Source organism: Herpailurus yagouaroundi, unplaced genomic scaffold, assembly GCF_014898765.1.
Source record: "Herpailurus yagouaroundi ecotype Mexico unplaced genomic scaffold, PumYag 139, whole genome shotgun sequence".
NCBI classification, from domain to species: Eukaryota; Metazoa; Chordata; class Mammalia; order Carnivora; family Felidae; genus Herpailurus; species Herpailurus yagouaroundi.
The window spans coordinates 49,949,298-49,958,910 of NW_024412394.1; the positions used below are offsets into that span (position 1 = coordinate 49,949,298).

Genomic DNA, 9,613 nt, shown 5'->3' on the forward strand with positions numbered 1-9,613 from the left:
TCGTGACCTGGCTGAAGTCGGACGCTTAACCGACTGCGCCACCCAGGCGCCCCTAGATTTTAATACTAATATTTTAACCAGTTAGTCATTCATGTTAAGGATTTTAGTGACTCTTCACAGGCTTTTTAAGGTCTAATTAAAAATTTAGAGATTTATTTACATTTAGAAATTTAAATTCGTAACTAGAAATTTATGTATCTGAAATGAAGTCTCCCTACCAGTTAAAAATGATTCAAAAGGTCAATGGTCAGAAATTTTTTTTTCACTGAAGTGAGGTACTGGCATCTTGTGTCTTTAAAACAAAAGACTGAGATGAAGAGGATTATTATTCTGATGTTAGTTCTTTAAAAAATAATGACTTTACTACTATCATCTAGTAGGATGGATCAAAAATAGGAAAATCAGAGATGTAAGTTCAAGAATACAATATCTTCCTGTCTGTAAAAACCCCAAATCAAACCATGTTCAAAATACATGTTTCGTATCTGGGGGGAAATGAAGTATCCGGGGAAATGAAGAGGGCAAGACAATCTCAGTCTCATAAAGTCATCTTTAAGTTTATTGCTAAATATTTGATTTTATTAGTATAAAAATCTAGCCTATTGTAAAATGTCTGCCTTTATTTAAAAAAAATTTTTTTAATGTTTATTTATTTTGAAGAGAGAGGGGGAGAGACAGCGCATGTGAAGAGCAGGGGCAGAGAGAGAGGGAGACACAGAATCCAAAGCAGACTCCAGGCTCTCAGCTGTCAGCACAGAGTCTGACGTGGGGCTTGAACCCACAAACCATGAGATCATGACCTGAGCCAAAGTCGGATGCTCAACCAACTGAGCCACCCAGGCACCCCCAAAAATGCCTGCCTTTATAAAGATCAGAGTCATAACACAAAGAAATGAAAACAAATATGATAAATTCAGCTTCATAATTATAATGAGGAAATACACTGGTCACCTGTGGAATCATCAGGAGTCCATGGATGACTTCGACTTGGCTTTTCTGAGGTTGGTCCTGAGGTAGTGATCATTCTGACACTAGGACTGGATGACCTACTGCTTACCTGTAGGAAGAAGTAATAGAAGGAACAAAATGTGATGTTTATGTGGGAATAAAAAAAGACAAGAGAAAATTTTTATTATAGAGCAAAAGATAGGCTCCCATTTCTATCAACAGAGGTCCTAAAACACTCTTGCAAAAAATACATCCTCTAAAAAGATACCTCTTAAAACTTGGTAAGCTTTCAGAGCACCCAGGTGGCTCTGTGGGTTAAGTGTCTGACTCTTGGTTTTGGCTTAGGTCATGATCTCACAGTTCATGAGTTTGAGCTCTGGTTCAGGCTCTGTGCTGCCAGCACAGAGCCTGCTTGGGATTCTCTCTCTCTCTCTCTCTCTCTCTCTTTCTGCCCCACCCCTGCTTGCACTCTCTCTCTCTCTCTCTCAAATGAACTTAAACAAACAAACAAACAAACAAACAAACAAACAAGAAACAAAACTGCTGAGCTTTCAAGAAAGTAAGAGAAATGCTCTGAGACCAGAAATAAAGCAGGAGCAGGAGTCTAGTAAGTGCTTAAGCTATTAGACGGGAATTTCAGTTGAACACCAATGACCTAGAGCTTTTGTTTTGCCTACTTTCTGTACTCAGAGGAATAAGCATAAAGTCTTGGGTCTTTGTAGGATGGGAATGAGACCAGAGAACTGCCTTGCTTAAAGCTAAAACCCAAGAAAGTCCTCACTCTTGGGGAAAAAGTAAACTAGGAAAAACATCTACCCTATAAAAGCAGATAGCAAATAAATTTGTCTGCATTGGTAGTGGCTCTGGGTGAAGGGGAGAAAATGTATACTGTGAATTCATAAAATATTTCCATAATTGATAGAAGATACAACAAATCCCAATGACAACCAATCCCAAGCAGAAAAAATAACAGAAAAGCTACAATAACTGAGTTAAACATGGGTCATATCATCATCAAATTCTAGAAAACAAAGACAAATAGAAGATAGAAGGAGGCAGCCAGAGAATGATTATCCACAAAAGAATACTAGTCAGATTCTCAACAGCAAAAAGGAAGCCAGAAGCCAGAAGAAAGTGGAATATCTTTAAACTGCAAAAAGAGATTAACTGCCAACTTAGAATAGGTTAGCCAACAAAAATGTAAAGAATGAGGTCAAAATAACGTTCTTAGACAAGCAAAAAGGGAGTCTACCATCCATATACTCTTATAACAATATCTAAAGCATGAACTTTAGGGGTAAGAAAAGTTTTTCTCTGATGGAAGGGCCTAGTTACAATCAGGAATGTTGGTAAACACAAGGATGAATCTACACACAGAAAATATTAAACAATGGAAACATGACTAATTTACAAAATTACCGAGCAAAAAAGAAATAAGATGGAACTAAAAACTGAACAAAAGCATAAGCAAAATAAGGAATGCTTTAAAAATGCTTATATTTTTGAGAATAAGAATAAAGATGTTAACTTTAGGTTCAGTATGAGTGTTAAAGTTTCTTAGGTAGTTACAAAACATAATACATATGACTCCAAATAAGAAAGACAAATAATGGAATGAGAAATGTATTTGTTCAATTCAAAGGAAGGCAAAAAACGAGAAAAAAAGAGAAAAAAGAAAGCATAAAATAAGGAGCAAACTTATTGATAATATAAATGGATTAAACTCTTCAGTTAAGATATTTAAAAAAATCAGAGTGTCAGGCTAGATTAAACGTTGTTTATAAGAATTAAATCTAACAGAGCTAGAGAAAACAGGAAGTTAAAGGATAAAAAAGGATAATCAGGCAAACCTACCCAAAATAAAGTTATTCAGCTATATTATATGAGAGAGGATACGTTTTAGGGCAAAAAAAAAAAAATGATTAGAGAAGGAGATAAAATGATAAATGAGTCAATTCACTATGTAACAATTCAAAACTTATGTGCTCTACCTATTATACTACATGCTGTATCTATACATCGCTTCCAAATAGATAAAGCAATAAAACTGCAAGGAGAAAGGGACATACTCACCATTATCGTGAGATGTTTTAATACTCCTCTGTAAATATTTTATAAAAGCAGACCAGGGGTGCCTGGGTGGCTCAGTCGGTTGGGCGGCCGACTTCAGCTCAGGTCATGATCTCGCAGTCTGTGAGTTTGAGCCCCGCGTCGGGCTCTGTGCTGACAGCTCAGAGCCTGGAGCCTGTTTCAGATTCTGTGTCTCCCTCTCTCTGACCCTCCCCCGTTCATGCTCTATCTCTCTCTGTCTCAAAAAATATAAATAAACGTTAAAAAAATAATTTAATAAAAAAAAAAAAACAGACCAAAAAATATATATATATAACACTAGTGAAACCTGAACTCCAAAAAAAGCAAGCTTGATCTAAACAAAAAGATATGACTAAAAATTGGAGAATATGCATTCTTTTTAAGCACCATGGAACGTTTATGAAAACTGATCATGAACTAAACTATAAAGCAAATCTCAAAAAAGTTAAAAAAAATTATTATATAAACCATGTATTTTTGTACTGATTCAAAATTAACCTTAAAAATCTCATGTTTAGACATTAAAAAAAATTTTTTTTTAATGTTTTTATTTATTTTTGAAACAGAGAGAGACAGAGCATGAGCAGGGGAGGGGCAGAGGGAGAGGGAGACACAGAATGTGACGCAGGCTCCAGGCTCCGAGCTCTCAGCACAGAGTCCGACACAGGGCTCCAACTCATAGACTGTGAGATCATGACCTGAGCTGAAGTTAGACGCTCAACCGACTGAGCCACCCAGGCGCCCCTGTTTAGACATTTAAAAATACTTCTAAATAACTCACTGGTCAAAGAAAACAAAGTGGAAATGAGAAAGTAAGTGATTTTTACCATGGAACACAGTAAAACCTGTGGGATGCAACTAAAGATGCACATGGAGAAAAATATTTAATTCTAAATATTTACATGAAAAAAATCAGAAGTAGTGACAATTTACAAGATAGACATTTAACTTACAAAGTTAGAAAAAGAACAAAGTTATCAGTCCCCCCCCACCCGATAACAAAATAAAAATGAGAATACTACAAAAATTTGGTGGTTAGTAAATTAAAAATAAAACACCAAAAAAAAATCAAGTGTAACAAATTCCAAAAAATATATAAATCACCAAAATTTCTACACATTAAAGAAAACACCAAACCCAGAGGATTTTACAGTTTAGTTCTATCAAACAATCAAGAAAATATCACTTTCCATCTTAAATAAATTATTCTAGAAAAAAGAAACACTTCTTGACTCATTCTATGAAAGCAATAAACCTGATTAAGAAACAACAGAATAAGAAATACTACTAGCTAACCTCACTGATGAAAATACGTGCAAAGTTAAAAGTCCTAAAAATTACACTAGCAAATGAAATTTGGCAATGTAAAGACAATAAAAATAATTTGAAAAATTGAGGGTATCCCACAAATGCAAAGGCCACTTGATAGGAATTCTATTAATCCAATTCATTATAATAACAGATTAAAGGAGAAAATTCTCAATAGATATATAAAAAGGCATTTGACATAATTTAACAGTCATCTATGAAACTACATTTAACAAACTTAAATTCCATTTAAGAGAAGATAATTTCTTAACCGGAGATATTTATAAAAAGTCTAGAAACGTGGTCTGAGAGGAAATGGTACTGTAGGCTGGTGGATGACAGGGAGGCCACAGGCAAGGAATACAAAGAAAAGACTCCTAGGCATCGATCATGTTCCATTTCCTAAGCTGTGTGGTGGATTCATGAGTGTCCATTTTATTATCAGCTTTCGCAACTTACATATTCATATATTCTTATCTATGTATTGTTATTTCATATATTAAAAACTCTCAAAGGACATATGAACTAAAATGGATTTTATAAGAATCTTTTTTTTAAAAGCACCTGTTTTTCTTGAAGTGTTAGTGAATACCCTACAGAAGACACAAAAAAGAATATGGAGTTATACATATACAAAGTAAAACATAAAAAGCACATGCATTCATGAAGAACCTTATGTCCAATTTCAATATGTAAACACAGAAAAACACTCAAAGGGCTGCCTGGGTGGCTCAGTTGGTTGGGCATCTGACTTCGGCTCAGGTAACGATCTCAGTTTGTAAGTTCGAGCCCCACATTGGACTCTGTGCTGGCAGCTCAGAGCCTGGAGTCTGCTTTGGATTCTGTGTCTCCCTCTCTCTCTCTGCCCCACCCCTGCTCACACTCTGTCTCTGTCTCTCTCAAGAAATGAATGAACATTAGAAAAAAAAAAAAAGAAAAAAGACACTCGAAGACTGCATTAAGTAAAATGAGGGGCAATACAGCAGTGGAAAGTACCCTTGAGTAGAAATTAGCAGATGTGAATTCTAATTATAGTACAATGTCTGATTTAGTTTATTTCTTTCTTTTTTTTTTTTTAATATACGAAATTTATTGTCAAATTGGTTTCCATACAACACCCAGTGCTCATCCCAAAAGGTGCCCTCCTCAATACCCATCACCCACCCTCTCCTCCCTCCCACCCCAAATCAACCCTCAGTTTGTTCTCAGTTTTTTTTTTTTACCGTTTATTTATTTTTGGGACAGAGAGAGACAGCATGAACGGGGGAGGGGCAGAGAGAGAGGGAGACACAGAATCGGAAACAGGCTCCAGGCTCTGAGCCATCAGCCCAGAGCCGGACGCGGGGCTCGAACTCACGGACCGCGAGATCGTGACCTGGCTGAAGTCGGACGCTTAACCGACTGCGCCACCCAGGCGCCCCTATTCTCAGTTTTTAACAGTCTCTTATCCTTTGGCTCTCTCCCACTCTAACCTCTTTTTTTTTTTTTTCCCCTTCCCCTCCCCCATGGGTTCCTGTTAAGTTTCTCAGGATCCACATAAAAGTGAAACCATATGGTATCTGTTTTTCGCTGTATGCCTTATTTCACTTAGCATCACACTCTCCAGTTCCATCCACGTTGCTACAAAAGGCCATATTTCATTTTTTCTCATTGCCACGTAGTATTCCATAGTGTATATAAGCCACAATTTCTTTATCCATTCATCAGTTGATGGACATTTAGGCTCTTTCCATAATTTGGCTATTGTTGAGAGTGCTGCTATGAACATTGGGGTACAAGTGCCCCAATGCATCAGTACTCCTGCATCCCTTGGATAAATTCCTAGCAGTGCTATTGCTGGGTCATAGGGTAGGTCTATTTTTAATTTTCTGAGGAACCTCCACACTGCTTTCCAGAGCGGCTGCACCAATTTGCATTCCCACCAACAGTGCAAGAGGGTTCCCGTTTCTCCACATCCTCTCCAGCATCTGTAGTATCCTGATTTGTTCATTTTGGCCACTCTGACTGGCGTGAGGTGATACCTGAGTGTGGTTTTGATTTGTATTTCCCTGAGAAGGAGCGACGCTGAACATCTTTTCATGTGCCTGTTGGCCATCCGGATGTCTTCTTTAGAGAAGTGTCTATTCATGTTTTCTGCCCATTTCTTCACTGGGTTATTTGTTTTACGGGTGTGGAGCTTGGTGAGCTCTTTATAGATTTTGGATACTAGCCCTTTGTCCGATATGTCATTTGCAAATATCTTTTCCCATTCCGTTGGTTGCCTTTTCGTTTTGTTGGTTGTTTCCTTTGCTGTGCAGAAGCTTTTTATCTTCATATGGTCCCAGTAATTCACTTTTGCTTTTAATTCCCTTGCCTTTGGGGATGTGTCGAGTAAGAGATTGCTACGGCTGAGGTCAGAGAGGTCTTTTCCTGCTTTCTCCTCTAAGGTTTTGATGGTTTCCTGTCTCACATTCAGGTCCTTTATCCATTTTGAGTTTATTTTTGTGAATGGTGTGAGAAAGTGGTCTAGTTTCAACCTTCTGCATGTTGCTGTCCAGTTCTCCCAGCACCATTTGTTAAAGAGACTGTCCTTTTTCCATTGGATGTTCTTTCCTGCTTTGTCAAGATGAGTTGGCCATACGTTTGTGGGTCTAGTTCTGGGGTTTCTATTCTATTCCATTGGTCTATGTGTCTGTTTTTGTGCCATGATTTAGTTTATTTCAAGAAATCTCCTTTATCTACAGAGGGGTTGGGGCTGGGTTAAAGATGTGATGACTTTTAGTGTATCATTCCCTGCTAATGTTCTGTTATTTGAAGTTTTGACAACTCACAATGAATTGAGGGTACTAAAAATAAAAGGCAGTTTTATAACAAGTTCGGAAATAAATCATAAAATAACTGAAGAAATGACTGGTGGAATGTTACTCTCATCTTGGGTACCTACTGAAATTCCAAAAAGCTTTTCTATACCATAAACAATTTTCAACTCAATTATCAGACCAGTCTTTTCCAAAACCTTAGTTTATGCATGCCACACTTACAAAGGTGCCCTGTGTATAACAATACTCATTCTGTTCTCTCCTCCTTGCTAATTCCTCTCCATTCTGTAAGGCTCACCTCAGAGTCCCTTCCATATTACGCTCATTCTTGTTATATTCTTGGTTCTTTGAGCACAAAGCCAGACCCTGTGTTTGAAGACTGCTTTATTCTAGCAGTGTGTAAAGTACAAAATGTTCATTTACTGGTTGTTATGGAATAATTCTGAAATTTTCACCCTGGCATTCCTGACCCTCCATTGGCAGGTTTTACCTTATCCAGATGATCTCTACTCTGACAATTCCTTATGCCCCTCTTTCTCTCCCTGTTTTTAATCTTGACTCCATATTCATCCAAGGATTATATGGTCTAATGCAAAGACCAAGTATGAAAACTGAACTATATGAAACTGACTTTTTAAGAAAAATGTTTATTTTTGAGAGAGAGAGAGCGCAAGTGAGCAAGCGCACACAAGCAGGGGAGGGGCACAGAGAGAGGGGGACAGAACCCAAAGCAGGGTCTGTGCTAACAGCAGACAGCCTGATGCAGGGCTTGAACTCACAAACTACAAGACCATGACCTGAGCTGAAGTTGGACGCTTAACTGACTGAGCCACCCAGGAGCTCCAAAACTGACATTTTTAAACATCAAAATATCAGCAAACTCACATGATTTAGTCTAAATATATTTTGTAGACCTGGGCTTAAATCCCAGTTCTGCCATTGATAGCTGTGTAAACTTGAGTAACTCAGCCCTCAAGCTCATTTATCAAGTGTGGATGAGAAGTAGTAGTAATAGTTTAAGAAGTCAGGCACTGGAGACAATACAACCCAGAACTGGAGTCTTTAGCTTGCCATTCATTAGCACTGTGGCTTTAGGTAAGTTATGTAACCTCTAAGACTGAACAATAAAATGAGGACAGTATTACCCACTTCATCAGTTTGTAAAAAATCAAATGAAATAAAGTACCTGAAGGGGTTCTTGACACGATAAAACTGCTCACTAAAAGAATGATAATTAGGTTGTATCACAAGATAGGAATATATGAGTGCACTTGCAGCACCTAACAATTCCCTCTCAAGATCAAAATCACAGTTCCTTCTATAAAACATATTTAGTGACTAATTCCTATCACAAAGACATTTTTATCCTTTGAAGTTTGGCTGTATTTATAGTCTGCTACTACATAAACTTAAACTTGAGCTAGAAATAGTTTGTATTACCCTCAAAGGTTGCTATTCCTCAAAAGCATTATAATATCCTAAGGGGAGAAATCATGTATACTTTTATTTTGTACTCCCCAGGATTTAGGATATTGCTGAATATACAGTAACTACATAATAAATACTCACTGAATAAAATGATAACATAAACTGTTAGCACTCAGATATAAGATGGGTGTTTAGACTCATTTACCTTTTGTACTCAGGAGAATTAGAATACACACCAAAGAGAACCAGTGATGAAATATGTAACTCTTCCTCTTAGGAAGTTGTTACCCTTGGTAAAACAAGTACAGACTCTATGACATTACTCACGAGTTCTTTAAACCTTCTCTGACTAAAAGAAAGTTTTGATGACTTAAGGATAAAATGATTTGACCATAGTTATAATTTCTATTATAAACCAAGAACAATTTTTCTTCAAAATGCTGGCAGAGGGGGGTTTCAGAGTCAATCTTATTTTGTGCTAATATTCTTACTTTAACATTTTAAGAGGAGAAATAAATACAAGTGCTTGTCGACACGTGAGACTCAATATAAGTTATGAGAAATTAAACAAGATACAGTATAAGTAAGACTTGGGCTTAAAAAAGATAAGAATGAATTTGTATTACAAAAAAAAAAAAAAAAAAAAGCAGGGCACCTGGGTGGCTCAGTTGAGCTTCCGACTTCGGCTCAGGTAATGATCTCATGGTCTGTTGAGTTCGAGCCCTGTGTCGGGCTCTGTGCTGACACCTCAGAGCCTGGAGCCTGCTTTGGCTTCTGTGTCTCCCTCTCTCTCTGACCCTCCCCTGTTCATGCTCTGTCTCTCTCTGTCTCAAAAATAAATAAACATTAAAAAAAATTTTTTTAAAAAGCCACTGACCGAAGGAGAGGAGGGAAAAACGCTGGGCTCACCACGCGTCCTGCTGATCACTTAGATTCCACCTACACCTGCCTAAATAACCCAGAAAACCACCAGAGGATTAGCAGAACGGAGTCGCCGGAGCCAAGCGCAGACGAGAGGCCCACGGAAGAGGGTAGGAAGG

General features: G+C 37.6%; 1 protein-coding gene across 5 annotated transcripts in view; it reads right to left on the bottom strand.

The window, feature by feature from the left end:
* The window catches only part of MAP3K7 (mitogen-activated protein kinase kinase kinase 7), an 89,495-nt gene that overhangs the window by 13,249 nt on the left and 66,633 nt on the right, over positions 1-9,613 (bottom strand). For all 5 annotated transcript variants that reach the window (XR_005789894.1, XR_005789892.1, XR_005789893.1 and 2 more), the window contains one exon: positions 952-1,057. Coding sequence is in view for 2 of the 5 variants with exons in the window: in XM_040474180.1 (XP_040330114.1) it covers positions 952-1,057 (106 nt within the window). In the remaining 3 variants the exon portion in view is untranslated. The remainder of the gene's footprint in view (positions 1-951; positions 1,058-9,613) is intronic.